Here is a 24,602-nt window from a genome sequence, read left to right as displayed (position 1 = left end):
TTTCCTCCTCTCTTTTCAGGGACACTATATTTGTTGTCACATCAAGCCTTACAGAATTAACCGAAAAAGAAATAGTATGTCTTTTTCATCAGATTCCAATTATTTTATTCTTAAGAATATTTTTTATTAATAAGAATATCCAATTACATTTGTTAAAGCCTATTTAGCTGATTTTTCACAAAAATCAATTATTTTAATTATGCCGGGCATTTTTTAAAGTATTGCTTCTCTTATATTGCAGTATGAACATCATATACATTCAAGGATAAATAGAAGCTGGGAAGATAAAAGGTAAGAAAAAAAATCCAAAAAACTAAATTTAATTTAAGCTAACTAATTTAATTAAGCTTAAATAAATTCAATTTAACTCATAGAAAAAAGGATACAAATACAGAATAACATTTACATTTACATTTGGCAAAAATATTGTGACTAGAAATGTTCATTTTTGAAAAATTTCATTGCTGAATTATTTATTCATTGTATACAAAATGGTTTATTTGTAACTTTATTAACATGAGCAATATTTAAAAATATTTTTTTAGAGCGAAATTCTAAGATGTGTAAAAGGTTGACAAATATGAAATACTTGAAAACTTTTATAGAAATTGATTAAAAAAAAATTAAGAAAATTTATAGTAAAGTGTTAAATCAATAAAAAGAAAATAAATGTAGAAATTTTATGATGAAAAAAACATGAGTTCTAAACTGTATTCTGTAGAATACAAAAATCATGGAATGCTGTCTAAGTTACACAAAAATTGCGCTTGTATTGCTACTAGAGACCCCCCCCCCCTGTTCTGTGTTAGCCCATTCTTCACATAATAAAAATTGGACTCACCCTTCTCCTGTTGTATTTCCAAAAACATTTCCTTTACAAAATGCTTTTTAAGAATCTTGAGTATTCGTCTCAATATTGTTTAGTATAAACATCGAATAAGACACAAGGATTCTTATTTGATTTTGCTTGAATCATTTTTCTTTTCTTGATTTTATTTCAAAATTTAGACAATTATAGTGTATTATTTATAACTATTTACCGGTACTTATTCGTTAACCAGGCGCAAATGTCGCCAATTGTGAATCAAACGCAAATTTGGCGGAATTCAACATTATTTGGCGATTTTTCGCTTGCGCCCGGCTAACGGAAAAGTACCCTGACACCACATTAGTATTCCAAATTTTTCACTTACTGGATTTTTGTTTTGAGACATTATAAATATGGATTCAATAATCGAAATCTGGATGAAGCCTGTAGATTCTGAAAAGTAATGGATGCATTATTATATACGTATATGTGAGTATAAGGATTATCTTTTAATGTTTAGAAATCTCAGAAGTATTTGTAGGTTTGTTATAATTCCTAAATATTTATCATAGGAACATAGGAATGCAAAAACTTAATCATAGATTAAAATGAATCTCAAATCAAGAAATAAAATATAAAGATGAAAATAATAAGAAGTAGATGACTTACAGTAATTTAGACTTTACAACATACAAAAAAAATTGTTATAAAATATATTATATATATTCTTGTGATGTTAGCGACTTAAAAGGGAAATGTTTGTCTTATTACCACAAGGTTATAACAATTAACGAATGATGAATCTGCTTTTATACATCTGTATGTATAGTATTGCATTATAATATCTAGTATTGCATTTTTATTTTGTATTTTGTAGTGTATTTTATTTTTACTTTGTAGCCTATTAGAAGTATTATGCCACTAACATCTATGTAATAATTTCAAAAACTCTTCATTTTTCAAAGCATTTCTTTGCTAAGAATTCGCTTGCGTCGGTATTTTCTTATATACTATATAACAGCAAATCCAATACAAAATCGATAATATTTCCTCTTTATTTCAATGCAAGAATAAAAAATTTGGGCTGTAATCTGTACATTTTGAGAATAGACAGCGAAATTGCTAAGTGATAGTGGCAAAAAATTATAGAAACTGTAGCACGAAGAAGTCATTATTTTGACTTAATCGTGCTACAAAGAACCAATTCATTAAGACTATCCTTTTCCTTTTTATTATATAGAAACTGTCCGCTTTTATCATGAACCGATAGCTAATTCGTATAGCTATAGTGAGTGTGTTGCGATTTTCTACTGAACGGGCCGGTTTTTAAATACAATATTTTTAATCTGCACAAACACAGCTACAGTACAAAATTTACAAAACACACACACACACACACACACACACACACACACACACACACACCATTCCACCGTTTCCAGCCAAAAGCATTCGGTGTTAGCGCACACACACACACACACACACACACACACACACACACACACACACACACACACACACAAATAAGTTAAAGTAAACAGTATGGCGGAGGGATTCCACCGTTTCCAGCCAAAAGCATTCGGTGTTAGCACACACACACACACACACAAATAAGTTAAAGTAAACAGTATGGCGGAGGGATTCCACCGTTTCCAGCCAAAAGCATTCGGTGTTAGCGCAAGGGATGCGCGTAGAAAAAAACCTGACCTCAGGATGCAGGTCTCCCGTTCAACTGCTTGTCTGTAAACGCCATAAGGGGTTTCTGTAAAACGCCACAAGGGTGCGCTCTCTGCTCAAGGGGAAAAAGAGGTGTTACATAGCTACATATTAGAATAGAATTATATAAACATGTGGTTTCAATTAGTAAATGCTTTAGCCGGCGTCCTGGCATAGGGGTAGCGCGTCTTCCCCGTGATCTTCCCACAAACACAGCTACAGTACAAAATTTACAAAACACACACACACACACACACACACACACACACACACACACACACACACACACACACACACACACACACACACACACACACACACACACACACACACACACACACACAAATAAGTTAAAGTAAACAGTATGGCGGAGGGATTCCACCGTTTCCAGCCAAAAGCATTCGGTGTTAGCGCAAGGGATGCGCATAGAAAAAAACCTGACCTCAGGATGCAGGTCTCCCGTTCAACTGCTTGTCTGTAAACGCCATAAGGGGTTTCTGTAAAACGCCACAAGGGTGCGCTCTCTGCTCAAGGGGAAAAAGAGGTGTTACATAGCTACATATTAGAATAGAATTATATAAACATGTGGTTTCAATTAGTAAATGCTTTAGCCGGCGTCCTGGCATAGGGGTAGCGCGTCTTCCCCGTGATCTTCCCACAAACACAGCTACAGTACAAAATTTACAAAACACACACACACACACACACACACACACACACACACACACACACACACACACACACACACACACACACACACACACACACACACACACAAATAAGTTAAAGTAAACAGTATGGCGGAGGGATTCCACCGTTTCCAGCCAAAAGCATTCGGTGTTAGCGCAAGGGATGCGCATAGAAAAAAACCTGACCTCAGGATGCAGGTCTCCCGTTCAACTGCTTGTCTGTAAACGCCATAAGGGGTTTCTGTAAAACGCCACAAGGGTGCGCTCTCTGCTCAAGGGGAAAAAGAGGTGTTACATAGCTACATATTAGAATAGAATTATATAAACATGTGGTTTCAATTAGTAAATGCTTTAGCTGGCGTCCTGGCATAGGGGTAGCGCGTCTTCCCCGTGATCTGGGCGTCCCGGGTTCGAGTCCCGGTTTGGGCATGGTTGTTCTTCTGTTGTTCTATCTGTGAGATGTGTGAATGTGCCCTCCTGTAAAAAGGGGTTGTGCAAGCGAATGAGTGATGCGTGAGTGGCAAAGTCGTACTCTTGGCCCTAGTTGGCGCTGCTATAAAAAATAAGAGACGTTCCCCCTCAGGCTTAAGTCGCTGTCTTCGTAACAGCGGGCTTGTCAGTGGCAAGTGCCATAACAAACAAGCAAGTAAATGCTTTAAATGACGGAGATAATTTTATTTTGCATTATTTGAGCCAATAAATATATTTTTCAAGAAATTATGAATTTTAACTTTTATTCGATCCCCAGTTCTGTATGTCACATTTAGGAAAACATGTTAACACCTTAAAACCTGCGATAAGAAATCAAGTGCTTTATTTCTAAAATTGGCCGAGTTATAGATGTTTAACTTAATTGGAAATCGAATACAAATTTATTTTGAGGCACAATTTAAGAAAAGTAGCATTGTAATATTTCAGTTCAGTATGCAAGCTATTCCTTTAAACTCACTTTCAAGAAGAGTGAATTTATGTCTAAAATGATAATTTTCAACGTTTCATAATTCGATTGGTTTTAATCGCAGAGGAATGAATTATTTTTGTTTAAAGTGGTAAAATCTCAAGAATATTTTGTTAAATATTATTGATAGATTTCGTAACTTTTTCAGAAATGCATTTATTGATTCAAACAATTTAAAATTAATTAATAACATCTTTCCAATTTGGAACTATAAGTCTATTTTTAGCGGTTTAAAAATTAACCATTGGGCCACTATAAGAGCGGATAATTTATGAAATAGCTTTACTATTTAATCATTTAAGAATATTGTCTAAAGGAAAAAAAAACCCAATAGTTTAACAGTTTAATTTTGTATTTGTATCTTTTGAGCCTTTTATATATATTCAAAACATTCTATTTTCTTTCTACTATTTTGTTAAATAAATAAATGAATTGCGATGTAATCAAAATTTTGATGTGCAGAAATGGATACATATGTTTTTTTTTATTTGCAGGAGAAATTTGGCTATGTTGAAGATTTACTTTTCCACATTGGAACATACGATTTATAGGCACATACCTAAATACGATGTAAGCGATCAATTGTCCGATAAGTAAACTGCATGCCTTTATTGTTAATTTTTTCTCTTATGCTAGTATACATGAAATGTGGGATACCAAATTTTAATTAAATGTATATATTAGCATGTTTATATTATTCTGGGTAGAAGAAACTAATAATTTTTCCAAAGAATCTTGAACAAATATCAAGTAAGCAAATATATATTGTTGCGAAATTTCCGGGGTTCGTTTGGATAGTGGAAGTTATATGGTGTGAAGAACGCTCAATCACCAGGCGGCAGTAGAAAATAAAACAACGACGTTTATTTACACGAAGACACACAGGACAGCTCAAAGACGACAACTATATACAGCACAAAAGACGATTATCTTCAGCCGAGACGTGCAGCATACCACAGAAGCATACAAAACAGCATAAACAGCAGCATACAACAGACTCTACTGCAGACAGTAGCACATAGCTTAGTTCAGCACTAGTTTGACTCCGTCGCTTCTCCGCTTAACTCTGGAAGGCCAGTTCTTTATTCTCGATTCCGACTACTCTCCGATCTGGTTCACGACCACTCTTCTCTGTCGCTTCCGACTACTCAATTCACCACCACTCCCCGGCAGCTGCAGCTCCTTTTATAGGTCCTAGCAGGCGGGGCTAGAAGCCTCTCAACCAATCAGGAACGTTCGAGGCGTAACTTCGTTCCTACTGGACGGAACGGGAAAATCCTCGATGTTTCGGGTATAATCTATTTTGGCGCCAAAGTCGCCAAGCCCGGAGGCCTCCGACGCGACACCTAGACTCCGTCCAATACAGATGACCAACCATGCTGGTATATATATATATATATATATATATATATATATATATATATATATATATATATATATATATATATATATATATATATATATATATATATATATATATACTAGCCGCCTTTGGCGACCAGCTGGTTCGCCATCTTAATGTTCGTTAAAATTTTAATAATTAAATATTTTATGCAATTCCTACCTTAATAACTTCATCATCAAAATATTTCAAAACTTCAAATTTTGATAGTCATATAGTTTACTCATAATATTATAAAGGCCTTCAGTCATAACGTAATATGTATCTCTCTAAGTTTCTGTTAGCTCCCGTAGAATTTATGCTTTAAATTAAAGTGGAAAGGATGAATCTGCAATTAATATAATAATATTTTTTACTGAAACATAGCATTTTTTTATAATATGATTACTGAAAACAGAGTCACTGAGCGTTTAAACTTTATGGGCACTAAAGAATATATATCTTAGTTTATGTAATATCTCAAGAATTTGTTAACAAAATTTTCTGATTCATCATGAGCAGATCAATTAATTAACAATGTTTAATTTTAAATGCATCAAACACTAAGAAAATAAAATGAATCGTTTTAAATAATCGTTCGAAAACAGGTTTAAAAAAACCTTAAAAAATGATGTACTTAAAACTATAAGCATGTACAAAAAATATATAATTAACATAAATAAAATTTAATTACAAAAGCATAAAACTAACCTAAAAATAATTTAAATCAAGAATCATCCGTTAAAATATTATTAACAATCAGAACACAATGCGCATGCGTAAATTTTCAACGCCAGTTACGGTAACGCAAATGCGTGAGTTTTTCTACGCCAGTTGGGGTAACGCTACGCAGATTAGAAATTTTTAATTTCCTTTATTCGGTATTATTTTAATTCAAAAGTACTACAGAATGAATCTGAAAGACCGGTTAATTAACAATGTTTAGTTTTAAATGCATAAAACATTAAGAAAATAAACAGAATTGCTTGAAATAATCAGCCGAAAAATCTTAAGCCTAGCCTCATTACTGTTGGGAAAAAAAACAACTGAAGCCTTACTCATTTGGCGGTGGGGAAAAGGAAGATTTTTTTGGCGGGAAAATTAATTTTTAATTAATAAATTTGCAATAAAATAATATTGCGGCTATAAATTGAGATGTAAGCTATCCTATCTTTTAAGTTAGATCAAACTGCACACGGTGTGCAAATTTGATTAAAATCGGTTAAGTAGTTCAGGAGTCCATCGCGGACAAACAACGTGACACGTAATTTATATATATTAAGATGAATTCCGATTAAAATATTCTAAATACTTTTTTCACTTCAATTTTTAAATTTATTGGAAGTTTTGTTTATTACTGTGCTACTAAAAGCTGCATATTTGTTTTTCGCGCAAAATTTACTCTGTTCTAAATCACATGGCAAAACGAAAACTTAATTCACAGTTGACTGATACTCCTTTACTCCTTTTTCCCCTCCAAGTATTCAATCTTTCCATACCTAATGCAATATATATATATATATATATATATATATATATATATATATATATATATATATATATATATATATATATATATATATATATATATATATATATATATATATATATATATATATATATATATATATATATATATATATATATATATATATAATGTTCAAATTGAGATTAGTGCATTATAATTGATATCGTCAATTCTATCTTGGATTCACAAATTCGATGCTTTTTATAGAAGTCTCGTAGTTTACAAACTGTGGATCCTTTCTCCCTCAGAGATAATTAGTTTACGACCACTTTCTATTAATCAATGACTGCGAGTATTGTTCTTGCAATTCGCAAGTTTTTAGAATAAGAGAATAGATGAAAAAATACTTTTGGTTACTGGAATGAAACATGCATGTTTACTATAACGAACCAAAAAATGTTGTGAACGTAAGAAACAATGTGCTGCACCAACTACGTAAATATATTTGTTTCCCAACGGATTATATTATTCTGGTTATTTAAAAAAGATACACCAACTACAAGTATGCATGTACTGATTTCAAAAATTCATAATAAAAGACATATTATCCAGAAAAAAAAATTTGGGATGCTCGAATATGATCAGAGGGACAAAAAATTATTCCAAAGGGAACTAAAAAGGGCGCTCATATGTCACATCGAAATGTTTCTGCAAATCATGCTAGGAGTAAAATATCTGGCTAAAAATGAATATGAGCTCTTAATAATTGGTTAACCCTTTCTAGGGCCGTGGGAAGTATGCTTCCCACCAAATTGATCAATCTTTGTATGAAATTATGTAGGTTGGCATAAGTTCTGACATATTTTTTTCGTAAGTCAGAAACTTAGATGCTTCAGTTCTTTATCTCAAACAAAATGATGTGTCTTGATTTGTTACTTAATCATTAATTAAACAAATTAATTAATTAATCAAATTAAATTTATCTAATATGCTAAATGAATCCCTTTTCTTATTCTAATGTCAAGCCTAAAAATATTTTAACATAATATGACTAGAAAAAAAATGGCCCTTTAAAGGGTAAAATAAACATTTCCCCACTCAGCAGACACAATACAATAATTTTGGACTTTAAAACATTAATGTATTTAGGATAATCATGGGAAGTGATTTTAACGTTTATCATATTAGCTGAGGCTGAAACAAAAATACAGTTAGAAGAAATAATATTAAATAATTTGCTGCCAATCCAAAACTTGATATTATAATTTCAAACTAACTCGCACTCGCTAAGGCAACTATACAACTTCTTATTTTACCTCACCATAAGGAAAAATACATTTTTTTTTCTGTACGATATCTCCTCGGCACAAAACAAAGCTCGGTACCAAAACAATCTAATAAATATAAAACAAACAGTTTAAATTTAGAAGTGATCTGACACGTAAAACCGCCCCTAATAACTCAGTAAACACAACAAAAGAATTCGATCACCTAATTACAGATTTTTTCAATGAAAAACTCAAAACAAATGGGCTTTATAACACAACATGTAAAGAACGAAATTAAAGAAAACATCATTTAAGAAACCAGTTGATAAAAGAAACATAAACAAACTTAAGAGAAGAAAATTCAAAAACACGTTACACAAATAGATTGGACAGATAAATTAACAACACTACAATCTTACTACAACACACATTAGAATATAATTAGAAAGATGAGAAAATTACACATCAAAATTTTAGTCCTGGAAGACTAAATCACCATAGCAAATAGCAACGCAGACAAGAGAGAAGCTTTAACTGTTCGCAGCAACATCGGTCAGAAACACAATAAAACATGTCAAAGAGGCACTTATAAATTCCAATTTAGAACCATCTTTACGAATAGACTTTTTTCAAGTACATTAGTTGAAAAGTTAATGCTAAAAAAGTTCCAGATAGCGAGGATATTTCCAAAAATATCATTAGAAACTTACTTTACATTTCAGTTGTCAAAATTTAACGAATAATTGCTTCGATTTTTAAATTTAACAATTTTTCCCTGGAAAACTACAGTCATTATTCTGAACAACTATTCTGAACTTGGCAAAAATTCTGCTAACATTTTCAAATACAAGCCCTTACCTATCAAATTTTAGTAAAATTATTGAACTATTTATGCAACAAAAATTAATGACCACCTTTACGACAACAATATCTTAGTCACTTTTCAATTTGATTTTAAATTCAAACTTTCAAAAACACATCAGCTTCTTAGAACAGTTGAATCTATCTCCTCAGGTTTATCGGAAAGAGGAAAGATGTTTGTTGAAGTTTTCCTTAATATTCACAAAACATTTGATTGAATGTGGTTGGAAAGACTAGTTTATACACTTATTAAGTATGAAACACTCCCAGCACTGATAAAAATAATTTCTTTCTTCGTATTTAACAGAAAACTCATTGTCAGAATAAACGAGAAACTCTCCAAGCATCGAAATATTCATACTATAGGGAGCAAAATTGTTTCCCACCTCTATTAAATTTTTAGCAATGATATTCTACGAAAAAAATCCACCAAACTTTGCATTTATGCCGATGACATTGCTACACCGAATAAAAGAAGAAATATCAGATTTGTCACTTATGCTCTCAACAAACATATTCTAGAAGTGGAAATGTGATCTTACAAAGGAATAATAGTTATTAACGCAACAAGAAATACAGAAACAATTTTATTTTCAAAAAATGAAGAAAAAAATAAAAAATTTTAAAAAAGTTAAAATCAATGAAAAAAAATTTTAGGTTCTTATAATGCAAAATATTTCGTTGTGATACTTGACCGATGTTTTGCTTAGAAGTCCACTTAAATTATATTGCGAAAAGAATTCCAAGATAATTCCCTTAAATTATATCCTGAAACTTCTCGGAATTCTGAAATGTCCAGGAAAAATAAATTGTTTATTCATATAGCATTATTAAATTGTTTATTCATATAGCATTATTAAATTGTTTATTCATATAGCATTATTAAATTGTTTATTCATATAGCATTATAAGTACTAACTTATGCTTCCCAGTTTGGGATTATGATGCAGAAAGTAACTTAAATATCATAGACAGGTGCCAAAATATAGTCCTGAAGCAAACAACAAAATCTAGACGATTCATGAGAAATGAAGATATTAGTTACGCACTTCACCTTCCTCATTTAAAGAATTCATCAGTGCATTGCAGAAAAATTATTCGGCAACATCAATCAAATATACAACAAGACAGCCAGAGACATAGAATCATTCTCTCCCAAACCAAATTCCAAAATACCAAGATTCATACTTCTTTAAGACGCAGCGATAACATTTTCAACACCTCTATAACAATTTCAATAAAAGATGCAAACAACAACATAACATTATTTCTCCACTTTTAACTCACTCATGAACCCAATCACCTATGTCTTATTGGACAACCACGCAAACCTTTCTATTCCATCCCACACGATCACACATCCACATGATTCTCCGCAAGCAGGAATTTAGATTTCGTCGCTAAATATTGGACTTTCAAATTCATCTAGAAAGTATTGTCATTTGCTGAGGCCAAAGCAATCAAGAGAATCTTCTTTTTTCCAGAAGCATTTCCTACATCTCTAGTAGCTGTAGGGATTCACTTGCCATTTTGTGATTGGTTCAAGATATTTTTGCAATAATCCGCCATCTCTGCTTCATAATCATGCCGACTGCGGGTAAATGCTATAGGAACCTCTACCAAATTTTTCAACGTTCATCACGGATTCATTATTCAATTTCAGCAACATGTTATCATTACCAGATCTAACATTAATAGTTAAACATGGTAATCCAGAACTATTACATAGTGAAACTTTTGCACAGATAAAGGACTGAAAGCTAAAAAACTTATTTTATTGAAAGGGATACCGAAGGAAACTAGAAATGTACAGGATCGTCCTTGATCGTGGACCTTTTGCATGTTGTAAAAAGTGTTTTAGAAGAATGATACCCAAGACATCGGCAGGGTGTAGCAGTACTCGTGAAGTTGAAAGATCGACGGGGATTCCAGCATAATCGATTCGAAGTATTTTGCACGAAATCTTGCATCTTTCTCCGTACAAAAGATGAAAGCATTTCATGATTTATTACCGGCAGATACGGGTGAAAGGCTAAACATTGCTACACGGGCGCTGGCACAAAAGAAACGTGACGAGCAATGACTGTTGAACGTCATATAGATTGATGTTGCTCACTTCTCACGACACAATGACGTCAATATGCAAAACAGTAGTATCCGGCAGGCGTCAAAGCTTCGAGAGTACCTGACCAATCTATTGCATTCTCCTCAGGAAACTGGTGTGATTTCACCGCATCTTTCTGTCTGAATATTTTTTTCTTTTCTTTTTGGAGAGCGTTGTCCTGCATCTGGCTAGAAAACTTGTCCAGTTACTACAGAACGGTTCGTTACTCTTTTGCGTGATTTACTTTGTGTCAACATTGTAGGAGAAATATGCGCTACCTGTCTTCCCTTTCCTGCGGTATGATGCCACCCCTTATTTTTCGTATGAAATCAAGACGTTTCTGTTAGACATTTTCACTGAAAACTAAATGATGAGTCGAAAATTATAAATTTAAATGACCCTCAAAATCATAGACTTGGGACCGATAGCTTTTCGGTTGTGGGGATACTGAAAGTCTCGTATGTATAGTGGGCCCCCAGCCTCTGATGGAACTGAAGGATTCCATAGTCACCATCGATACCAGCAAGCTATGCTTAGCTATAATGCGGTAACGATGAGTCACACTTGATTAATACCTTTTGGTGGTGATCATTATGAACAACTTCAAAATAACTGTACAATGTTATTATATTATATACAATAGTATTATATTTTTATGGTATTTTTCATATTTTGCTTGCATAAAACTTGCTTATTATAAGAGGGACTTATTTACATAAAACGACGCAATATGACGAGTGAGTGCCCTTGTTTGGTTATTTTTGGAATCATTGTTTTATACCTGGTAAAAAGTCCAACGTACCTTTAATAATATTCACGCAAACCGAAATATTTCCAAGTATTGTTTCTTTTAGTAAGAATTTTTGAAGTTTACACGAATTTATGACGCAACTTGTTTATTACTAAACGCCATTCATTTCAGTGACATTTAATATACACGTAAACAAATATTTTGATAGTGAGTTTTTTAATTGATTTTATGAGTATGTCATTTGAGAAAAACAAATAAAATTCTTACTTTTGCTCATAAATTCTTGATGCAAGACTTGATACTAATGTCATTCAGATTAACTTATGGAATAATTAGGCTTAGAGTATAGACATTGAATTAACCTCATTTCCTTAAAAAATATTATTAAATAATTTGATTGACAAGGAAAACAGAACAATAGTTTCATAAATATAAACATTTGAATAAAAAAATTAGAAGAATCTTATAAATATATATATATATATATATATATATATATATATATATATATATATATATATATATATATATATATATATATATATATATATATATATATATATATATATATATATATATATATATATATATATATATATATATATATATAACCAATCTAAAGTAAGAAACACACAATAGATGGCGCTGGGAGCCTACAATTATTTTTTACCTTAAATACATTAGCTTTGTGTTTTTAAAAAGCTGGAATCACAATCGTTAGCTTAAAATTTCCTTGCCTGTTGCCTGTAGGGTCTTTCTTTTTTGTCTTTCTTTAATGGTTTAAGTGTTATTTTGGGGTATTTTTGTTTTTGTTGTTATTTTTGTTATTGTATTTTTCTTATTAGTGGTTATTTTCTTCTAATTTGTTGTTTTGTAATTTCCTTTCTGTTAAAATAGTATATCTCTTGGGCCTAATTTCAGGGGATTTTTGGGTCACGTAAAATCATTATTAGACTTTCTTGTCTGCATTCCTTCACAGAAAAAAATCCCGTTTTTTGAATCTCTGCCTGAGGGTGACCCTTGAAAGGGTCTTCAGGTCGGATTCTTTTTTTATTTGATTTATTTGATTTTCCTATTAACTTGATTTTAATACTTATATATATATATATATATATATATATATATATATATATTATATATATATATATATATATATATATATATATATATATATATATATATATATATATATATATATATATATATATATATATATATATATATATATATATATATATATATATATATATATATATATATATATATATATATATATATATATATATATATATATATATATATATATATTATCTGCTGTGGTATTTGTCTTCTGTTCTCTTTATGCTTTAATGAAATCGTTCAGTTTCAGTTTTCAATAATATCGCCATGATTTTCAAAAAAGTTAACTAAACAGCTATGCTTAGGTTATAGGCGCTAAATTAAAAAACCTTTCGCTAGAACATTTTGTAAAACAATTTAATTAATTAAGAAAAATATTTAACAGCACACTTGTAATTCTACAATGGCTTTATTAGAAATGAGAAGAAGGAAAGATAAACAAATATTTTATTCCATTCTAAAAGTTTCTTTTGTTTCAGCATTTTTGTGTGAATTTTAATTGCATAATTTTTTTGCATATTCCACAAGTAATTTACCACTGTATGTGTACTCTATCCTGTCCTAGTATCGGTCTTCTATTGCTTTTTTAATCTCATGAAATCGTTCATATTATTTTGTGCTGTACTTTTGCTTTCGTGATTTTTAGGAAACTATTTGAATATTTACGAGAGTAATGGACCCTTATGATCGTATTACAACTAAAGTGCTTGAATCTGCGAAACTTGCTTTAATTAAATCCATTTAATTTTCAAGTTACCAAAAAACCTTTGCCAACACGGACAAGGAAGTTACACACTTTTTCACTTTCACATTCTTAGAATATTCTCATTACAAAGCCTTCCATGTGAGAAAAAATATTATGATATTCGGCTTTTTTATGTTAATGCTAAATCTCAGAAAAGTAGAGTTGAAATAAGAAAACTCTTTTCATATTTGAAATCACCACACCAAATATTATCAAAAATATTTAAATATTCCAAGCACAAGAAAAAAGAAAAAAATGTTGAATTCTGTTATAAAGTAGCAAAAATGCAGTTTAAAAGCAAAAATATCAGTGTGGCAATATTTTTCCCAGTTTCTTTAGGCAGCGAATGATAATCTCAACTGTTTGCTAATCAAAATGGACTGTGCGAAAGAAGGAAAGAATTTTTCTAATGTATTCTGTCATGTATTTTCTTAATATGACACATTTCACGAGAGCTTCGTCATGCATTGATTCGAAATAAATATAAACTTTGCACTTCCTCCTGTTGACTGAGGGAATTCAAATTTTCTTACGAAACTATAATTCTGGAATCTATTTGCAATGCCGTACTTATTCAGCATGTTGCAATTTAGAGTAATCATATTCATATATACATGAGTAAACAAACCATAAGGATTCATCCAGATGATTTATTGACTTTGCTGTTGCAGTAAAAAAATCCAGATATCTTCACTATACTAGCTTTGGAAGTTTGAGATTTTGGATATTGTTGCTTATGGCGCCATAGAAAAGGCAGCTGATGAAGTCAGCAATTTTTAACATCTTTTGTTTCAGTAGCGCCATCTGGGGCCTAGAGAAGGTCTTAGCTACTCATGCTTCACAGCCCTTTTCACAGGACGGACTTTATTTATACATTTCATTCACAGATAGTTATTTAGACTAGAATCAGAGAACTGTCAACTCTGATCCAGCACCCTCAGTGGTATTGTCTCGACTTGGAGGACAGCGTGGTTACGACTACAGTTCGAGTTTTCGGCCAGCGGGATTCGAACCCAAATCCGCCGAGATATGAATCCAACGCCCAACAACCATGCTATCCCGGCCTGGATGTTCTGTTGTTTAATACTCAAATCCATATTGATAATTTCTTTCGCCATACATTTTCTTCATATTGGTAAATAAAATAAAACTTTGAGCACGAGATTGAGTGAAGTTTGAAATGATACTTTTCTGTTGTTCTTCTAGACGATGGAGCTGTTCAGCTATTTGGGTGGATACAGTGGAGTATGGCTGGGATTTTCTCTGCTCACAGTGTACGAACTTATGGAGATTCTCTTTTACACTGCAAAATTCGCATTTCAGAAGCATCAGAGAGTGGTGCAGCACAGAAAAGTGTTCAGAGGGATCACCAACACCAAGAAAGCCTCCAGACATTTCACGAAGAAAAGACGCATGTACAGATAATTTGTCACCTTTTCATGGGAAATTATTTTTGTGAAAATCTGCCTCTCATCTTTTCGATAAAACAGAAGAAAGATTAATGTTTTAATGATTGTTAATTTCAATAATAAAATTTATTTATTTGAATCGCTTTCTCAATGAACTGTACATTTCCCCCCAAAAGTGACGATATGATAAACAAAGCATAAGAAAAATACTATATAGAAAAGCTGATCAGGTATTGAAGAATTCAGATAACACAATCTAATCATTGTAAAATAGACTTTAATGTTTAGATAACGAAAAATGTTCAAATGGAAAGAGTTTCATGGTACAAAGGCATAAAGAAGTATGCATATACAATGGAAATTATCTTAATCACTTCAGAAATACCATGAAGAAAAAGAAAGTCAACATATGAACTTGCAAGGTTTTATCCTTATCTTTAGTATTCATTATACTCGATTTTCTTCACAATGTTATAAAAAGGAACAAAATAAAGTCCCTTAACAATTATTTTAATTTACTAAATGACATTCATAAAGAATTAATATATTATTCATACAAATATTTCTATTTGATACATTACATACCAATGAATTAGTGTCTCAAGCCTCGGGAATACATTATGCCATACATTATCTTTTCACTACAGACCATTGACACTACATCCATTATAAATATTAAATTTACACTTACTTGTATGTACTTCAACACTATATAGTTATAAAAAGGATTTGATATCAGAAGAAAAGAGCTTCTGATTTAAAACTTCCACTAACTTTTTTTAATATGAAAGCGCCATAAAAATTATTTTATTTTGCTTACAATTTTTTTATTTATAGCGGAAAAACATTGAAATTTCGGGATGAAAATTGTGAAAATTCGCCAAAGGAAAATGTAACTTTGAATGCTTTGATCCTTTTTTGTTAAAAGGCAGTTGGAAATATTAAAAAAAAATCATTTAAATGAAAATGATTTTATTTAAGTGGTACTGATCTGCTCATTTGGAAATATACGGGAATATTTTTAATGTTTTAATAAATAAAATTAAATAATTTGTAATTAAAAAATACTTTTTACCAATTTCCTCTTCAATCAAAAATCTTAATGTATGTCACATTGTGAATGTTTTTATTTCTTCATCAATTTTCATAAAAACTTATCTTCCTAATTGTGCATTTAATTAAATAAGTGATGAATATCTAATTGCACAGAAATGTTAACATATTTTCCTCCATTTATGGTGCACTTTTTACTATCTCGAATACAAAGTCGTAAGATGAAAATATTGTAATTATAAAAAAAACTTTGATCTCGAGATTTTGATGAGTCTTCATATTTGAGACCTTCTTGAGCTCAGAAAATACATTTTTGGTATTCTGTCTGTGAGCAAGACAACCCGAAATTATTTTGAGCCTTTTCTGATTTGCTATCTAAAGTCACGTGACTTAAATGTAATGCCAAATTCAGCAAAATAACTCATTAGCGCGCAGTTAAACCCGAAATCATTCAGCTGTTAAATCTCAAAAAAAAAAAAAAAAAAAAATTGCATAAATTTGCCGTCGTATTATTCACACTTTCCAAGTATGGTTTAATCATATTCACGGATTTTCTTCTTTGCTTTTATATTGATTTATTAAGAGGTTTGTGTGCTGGCGTCATCGTATAGGGGTAGCACATCTTCCTAGTGATCTGGGCGTCCCGGGTTCGAATCTCGGTTCGGGCATGGTTGTTTTTCATCTGTGTTCTATGTGTGAATGTGCCCCCCCCCCCCTGTAAAAAGAGGTTGTGCAAGCGAATGTGTGTGAGTTTCATGAGCTAGAAGTCGAACTTCTGCCCTCGGGTGCTCAGGGGTCTTTACCCTCAGAAGCTACTGCACGCCCTTTCTGTGGTAATGCGAACACGACATCATCATCAGAGGTTTGTGTTGACGCGAAGAGGCGATCTAGCCAGTCGTCTCCCTCCCGAGAGCTCAGGCCAAGTCGGGTTTTCTTGACTGAAATATTCAAGGATTTGGAAACATAAAATACGATTGAGATCATTAGACTGGGGCTCAAATAATAAAATACGTCCCAAAATTCTCCTAGTGTTTCTTTCAAGCGGAACGCCTATACAATTTATCTAATTAAGCAGCTGCTGTTAAAAGATATGTAGTTTTTTTTAAAACTGACAAAATTTTAGAAACAATTGTAAGATAATTAATCATATCGTTGCCATTAAAAAATACAAATTTTTAAATTTCAAAGTAGCGTAAAAATAATTTTTCTGCATTTATATTTTTTGGAAATTATTATGGAAATTACCAAAATTGCGCTTAATTTTAAATTATTTAAAGTTCAAGTTTTTGAGAAAATTTTCGATGAGCACATATCCACCCACCATTTTGCAATTAATTTAATTCTGCTAGCTCTAAACACATGATCTAGCCAGTGGAAGGCCGGCACACACACACGCACGCGCACACTCACGCACTTTTTTCTTTATTAATAATGCAAATTAGAAAACAAAACAAAAAAATAAGAATTTGATGCATGATTTTCTTCGTGATGTGAGTTGTAATAAAATTAAATTTGTAAACACAAATATGTTGTAAAACGTGCTCCTTTGTATAATTCGCTACGTAATTTTTTTTTTCTGCAATGTTTAAGTGTCTGGCGATTTATGATTTTCTTAGCGTTACGTATGTCCATTATATTTTTCGACATACGAATGAGTATGTCGTATTACTCAAATGATAAAAGAATGGAATTTTTTATATTTTCCGTCAGAAAAACATTGCGAATTTATAGTTTACAAATCGGGATAATCCTTTTTGTGTATTATAAACGCTTTCTAATATAATACTTATAACTAGGAAGTAATATAAATTTGAGGAAATAAAATAAAATATTTTATCAAAGATTTTCGTTCCTTTCAGATTTATAGAAATATTTCAGAAATATGAGCTCAATCTTTCAAAACCCTCTTATTTTTAGATTACAATATCCAACCTCAAAAACGGTTTTCATCATAGGCCGAATAAAGGTTATTAATAAACGGAAATCTCTAATCTGAAGGTGAATGCTATCACAAAACATGCAATTTTTAGTAGAACATGAAAATTTATTCCAATAACATAGAAAGTGGCCTCAAAAATCATTCCCAGATCCAAAAAAACCAAGCCGACTTTACACTCATTTCTGACGTGTTATGCTAAAAACGAAAGTTACGGCAGGCGCACACGCTCCGTGACGTCACCAAACGATTCTGTGATCCGAGAATTGAGCTTTCTACCTGGCATCATCCTCTTTTTTAAATCGTTTGATCATTTGCACTGCTGGAGAGTGGAAATGCTAAACAATGAAGTCTCTACTTCTGTGCGGGATTTTAGGATTTCTTTTTTTCGAAGATGTGTTGTCTTTGGGATATACTACGCAAAGTACACAGGTAAGTCGAAACTTGCAATGAACAAAATGTTTTATTTTATATTAAAAATCAGAGTTTTACAAAACAATGTTAACGCTAAGTTATTGTGTGAAAAACTATAACAACTGAGAATGTTTTCACTTTAATGTCAGCTATGCTATTAAATCAATTTAAATCACTTGAGAAATTTTCTTAAAAAAATTAATTATCAGCATTATATATATTGTTATTATGGCATTAAATATTTTTATTCAAACAAATTCCAAAAAATTGGTTCTTCACATCTATTAAAATTTCTTAGAATTTTTAAAATTAAAATACGAAATTATAAATTTGTCACTACAGTTCTTTTATGTTCATCTAAATACAATACAGAAGAATTTTCAATTGATTTGATGGCCTTTTTACATAATTTACATTTTTATATAGTTTATTTTAAAGAAGGTTATGTATTTTTCTAACGAATAAAAAAAATTACTTCTTTTTTCAGCATTTTTTTTCGCGATAAGCAAATATTTTTCTTCATTCGCTTTCATGCTATGTTTATGTAATAAATCTCATGTGCAATAACAATTACAGGAAAGTAGAAGCTAGAATTCTAACAAATCTTCCAATAACATTCGTTCGCAACTGCTTCGACTCACGAAAGAGTATTCTGTGAATATGAATTTTCAATTATATTTTAGAAAATAACATAAAATTCTAGAGAATTCAATTTTATTTTATATTCCAGTCATATGCAGTTGTGTCGATTAAAATCAAATCCTATTTTTCTATAAATTTCCTTTTCCAATTTATGTAGTATTCCCGAATTATGGACATAAATTAAAAAATTTTGAAGAATTCAAGAAAAAATATACATATTTTATTTAAATATATATTCTTCCTAATAAAAGAAATAGATTTTCGAATTTGACATTTAAAATGTATAAAAAGTTCTACAGAAAATTATCTATAATGCAATACATAATTAAAGAAAAATACATCAATTGGAGATTCCTGTAACAATTTTCGAAACCAGCTTAATTGCAAAATGGGTATTTTAGATTTGGTTCCATTTTTGCATGATGGTATTTAGCTGTGAACCTCATTTTAGTAAAACAGAGAAATTCATATTGTCCTCTTATTATGCCATAAAACGAATTCTTCAAATGACAATGCGTGACCTAAAGTATTCTATTTCATTCGGGAACCATTTGTCATTTTAAATTATTTTTCTATGAACTGTGCTTTAAACTGTGAGAGCATTTAACGGAAGCTACTGGATTGATATAGTTTTTTCCTCTTTCATTTTTGAAATATGCATTCTAAAATTATTTGACGAAAAAATTCTTAATAGCATGTTTTACTATCATTTCTCAAAAACATTTTTTATGTGATTCCTACTGAACAAAATGGCATTATCAAAATTATTTACATTCTAGTCACCTTTGGTGATCAGCTGGTTCACCTGGAAAATTGGTTATATTTAATTTCATTTAAAACGTTTGCATATAACTCTATGTCCATGCTTTCATCATATAATTAGAAATTAAAGCTGTGTTATTTTAATCGTCTGACATTAGTTATTGTGTATCAGCTCCTTCCTAATGAAAACCAGTCACATGGCGACAAAGCTTTATTAAAAATATAAATGTAGGGTTAATCTGTCTTCAAACTTTCACAGAACTCTAAATTCCCCTTTTTTATTCCTCATGCAAACAGTGCAGATCTTAAACAGAGTCCTTCTTCTTCAGCTTTCAACAATGAAGGGAAAATCAGGTGAATAAATACATGATGAAACAATGAAAACAGTTTGAATTTCAGGGCAACCATGCAGACAGTTAATGAAATCAGGCAAAAAAAAAAAAAAAAAAAAAAAGACTTTTTAAAATTCAAAAAAACTTTTCCCGACTATTAAATTGGTATCATTGCAAAAAAAAAAAAAAAAAAAAAATTATTTTGAAACGATGTAAAATCCATTTTTGTGAAATAATATTTCTAGAAATTATAACAGAAAAACACCAGAATTCAGAATAATTTTTCATTAATTGATATACTAAATAAAATTTTTAATAAATCGTTTCGAAATGCGCATTTTCACATTGCAAAATACATATGAGCGAAATTCTGACCTGAGTGTGCTGAAAAATATATTTTGTTTACTTTAAAGTCGAAACTGTTTGAAAAGTGTAAGTCTTTGCATTGTTAAAGATTTTATACATTAAATAGATTTGGATAAAAAACAAATATTGCTCCAGATGAAAATGACTTGTACCCAGCTACGAGAACAACAACAATAACATATGTTCATTCATTACTTAGCGGCTGTTAATTGCTTTTATTATTTACTTTATTTGATACATGAGCGCGCGTAATTTGCTCTTGATTTTTATTGAATGACTAAGCGACGTGCGTGTGGAAAAGAAATAGGTAGGATTGAATGAATCAGATTAACGTTTACGATACTTTTGACAGTTTGATTTTTTTTTTTTTGTCATCATTATTAAGAAAGGCGTTGATTTTTTTTGGTCTCGTTTTGCTTCTTCATATGTTTTATGTACAGTGTTTAAAAAATAATGAGACATTTGATTTTGTGTTTTTACCAGCATTCTTTTTGGTTTTTAGCTATTTACAATTTTTTTTGTAACAATACAGCGATTGCAAATTACAGAATTTTTACTATCCCTTGATGCGGGATTTGACATTTTGATTTATTTATTTTTCAATTTACTTTCATTCTAATGTTCATCATGAAGCCAATTCAGAGCTTATCATTTCAAAAATAGTAGCATTCAGGAAACTACAACTTAATGACTGGCACTCATTCATGGACAGAGAATACGAGATTGTGGTTGAAGTCTAGAGTTTTACAACCGGGTTCCAAACTAGATGCAATCAAATCTTTGTTTCTTCAGAAATGCAGTTTTGATTAACCGAGATGAAAGCATCAATCGTCAAAGCGATCACATTTCAAACGAAAAAATAAATTCTTCAAGCAAGAAATTCACTATTAGTAACAGTTATGTACAAACATGAAGTGTGGCATTTTTAGAAACTCTTTTTATCAGTCCCATTTTGCACAATAGTATGCTGAATAGTATATTGTTGCAGTTCATAAAAATATCTTTAAAAATTATTACTTTTCTTTATTATTAAAATTAGAAGGAAATTGGATGAAAACTAGATTAGTATCATTTAAAAGATAGCATTTTTCATTTTAAAGCAGTAGCAAAAATTTTGTACTGTTATATTTTTATCGGTACAATTATATTTCTCCAAGAGAAAAGCTAATATTTTACTTAATTTTTAATTCAATATAGTTCAATTCATTATAAGGTTAATTTAATTCATTAAAGTTCAATAAAATCGTTTCAATGTACATATTTCTTCCATCCAAAATATTGATATATAACAAATTTGGTAATTCTTGGTCAAGCGACCTACCTTGTAGAGTTTCAATGCATACAAAATCAATCAATCACTGTCCTCTACTATTATTAAAGTACAGAAAAAATATTTGATTAAAAAATTTTGCAAAGAATAAAATGTCGCCTATTTTTTTATGACTGGCATTGATTTTAAAATACAGTATTCAAACAATATGTTAATGAATAAAGGTATCTCTAGATAACCTGTTTATTTTAAAAACTATATTAATACTTTGTTTTTCTATTGGGATGGCATCCATAAACACCTTGGATGTTATCAATATTTGTTACAATTCATTCCAAACATATTTTGTTTCATTACGTGTCAGTCATTTGAAAATACCTTTTACTACCTGGTTATATTCCTGTAATGGTTTCACTGTTTTAGTGTATGATGTCTCTAATGTGTTTCTCTAATTTCTTCCTTATTTCATAAATATATTGACCACAATTTGACAATTAATAATTTTGAATTATTACTTCTGAGAGAAGTGAAAAAATTTGACAATGTTTTCATTTTTTGTTGAAAATTTTCTTGAAAATTGAAAATTTGTCAAAAATTTGACCAGTTTCGTTAATCACGAATAAGGTTGTTCACTTTGATTGATCGGCAATTGGAACTTCAATTTTATGAAAAAGGGAACTTGAAAAGCTGATCATTTAAAGTATCTCAGAGTAGTATTGGAATGCCGTTCAAGAAAATAAAATAGTTTGCTAGCACTTGTGTGCTTTTTAAACAAATGACATATTTTAAATTGGAATGTTTGGATATACAATGTTTGGATACAAGGAATTTTTTGGATATACAAGCGACTTGTGTTGTATGTAATTGTAATACTGACTTAATGGTAGAAGAATGCATAGTGTTCCAACGTTCCGGTATCCTTTTAAGAAATGGTTTTACAGAATCTTTAATGACTGCGAACGAAAAGGTCCTTAGTTCTCCGGGGAAGAATGGGGAGGATGAGGCGTTTTACATGTAATGCAGAAGTCGACATTTTGAATTGACATATTTGACTGAATCAACATTCCAAAACCGCAGGTAAAAACAATATTTCAGCGTAATACTAACATCCGTACAGTTTTCAAAAACTATAATTTTTACATTTGAACCTAATTCAGGTAAAAATCAAATTCTTCTTATCTGAGAAATACCATTTGAATAGACGAATGCTTCTTTAATGCAAGATACAAATATTATATGGCTATCTTCCACTTTAAAAACGATAAAAATCTCACTCCAATCAAGAAATAGCTTTCCTTTCCAATGAAGAAATTCATCATTATGGACAATTTTCTATAAACGTGTGGTGTGATATTTTTGAAAATTGTTTGGCTGGTTCCTTTTTGTACAACAATATACTGAAGGATGGCCGATTCTTCATTTAGTTTTGATTGGCATTAAGTCTGAAATACAAGATGAATATCTTTTGACAGCAGCTGTAGATTTCTGAAGATCTTTGTTGACGAAATGAAAAAAAAAACTGTTTTTTATATCACAAAAGAGGATTGCCTTTGAGTAAATATCATAAATATCCTTAAAAGAATACTACTTTGCATTGACTTTAAAGGTATTGATTTTGAATAAGTCTTTAATTTTTCACTTTAATTAATGAATTAGTTGAATTTTTTTAATTAAATGAAAGCTATTAAATGCATTATTATTTTCTGACTGTTTTTCCACTAATGATTCTTCTTAAGTATAGTATCCCTGAAAAATTCAATGAAAGCCTCTTTCAAATGTTGGCCTGAATTATGGACAAATATTTTAAATTAATAAATTTTCCTTTGACTATCTAAGTAAATTTTACAGACAGAAACTTTGCATCCTCATGCATGAATGTAAAGAAATCATATTATAATTCGACATTTTTCATTACAAGAGCTATATGAAAATTTAATTTTTGTAATTTTTTATTTTTTCACTTTACAAAAACCAAAGAATTTTGATACATTTGAGTACCTTATTTCGTGAAATTATATAATTGGAAGTACATGTCTAATTGCAATGGTTTAGAAAGTAAATGCTTATTTCCTTTTTTTGCACCATGCACAGCAAACTGTGACCTGTCATACTACTTTCATTTATGTATTAGTTTTCCTCGGTAATACCTGCTCGATATGGAAAGATTAAATTGTATTATAGAGGAATATGTGTTTTATACAATTGAAAATTTGTGAATTCCAATGTACAAAAATATATTTCATCGTCAGGATCAAACTCAAAAAAATATTTCTGTACGCAGACTTTCACTAGCAATTCCCTATCGTATGGTGCCGGAAGAGGTAATACGAAAAACGATTTATTGTCACACATCGTCTGAGGGACATTTAAATCTGTTCTTCGAATGGAAAAAGGCGTTCCGTTTTTTTCCACTTCTCGGATGAAAGCCTTTAAAATGTTAATGCTACGAAATGACAGGAGCTGACCGTTTCCATTTATCACACAAAGAAAAAAAAACAGACAGTGAACTGAGAACACTTTGTAAGTAAAATGTCTTCGAAAGAGAATTTA

General features: G+C 30.7%; 2 protein-coding genes across 3 annotated transcripts in view; both read left to right on the top strand.

Moving 5' to 3' along the window:
- The window catches only part of LOC129962128 (acid-sensing ion channel 4-A-like), a 36,852-nt gene extending 21,502 nt beyond the window's left edge, over positions 1-15,350 (top strand). Inside the window, exons 8-11 of the mRNA XM_056075867.1 lie at positions 20-74; positions 242-291; positions 4,666-4,741; positions 15,075-15,350. Coding sequence (XP_055931842.1) covers positions 20-74; positions 242-291; positions 4,666-4,741; positions 15,075-15,293 — 400 coding nt within the window. The 3' untranslated portion in view covers positions 15,294-15,350. The remainder of the gene's footprint in view (positions 1-19; positions 75-241; positions 292-4,665; positions 4,742-15,074) is intronic.
- A 3,215-nt stretch (positions 15,351-18,565) lies between these two features.
- The window catches only part of LOC129958090 (tolloid-like protein 1), a 71,390-nt gene continuing 65,353 nt past the window's right edge, over positions 18,566-24,602 (top strand). For both annotated transcript variants that reach the window (XM_056070286.1, XM_056070280.1), the window contains exon 1: positions 18,566-18,698. In XM_056070286.1, the coding sequence (XP_055926261.1) occupies positions 18,602-18,698 (97 nt within the window). In that variant the 5' untranslated portion in view covers positions 18,566-18,601. The remainder of the gene's footprint in view (positions 18,699-24,602) is intronic.

This window comes from Argiope bruennichi, chromosome 2, assembly GCF_947563725.1.
Source record: "Argiope bruennichi chromosome 2, qqArgBrue1.1, whole genome shotgun sequence".
In the NCBI taxonomy this organism is placed as follows: domain Eukaryota; kingdom Metazoa; phylum Arthropoda; class Arachnida; order Araneae; family Araneidae; genus Argiope; species Argiope bruennichi.
This window is presented reverse-complemented; position numbering and strand designations above follow the sequence as displayed.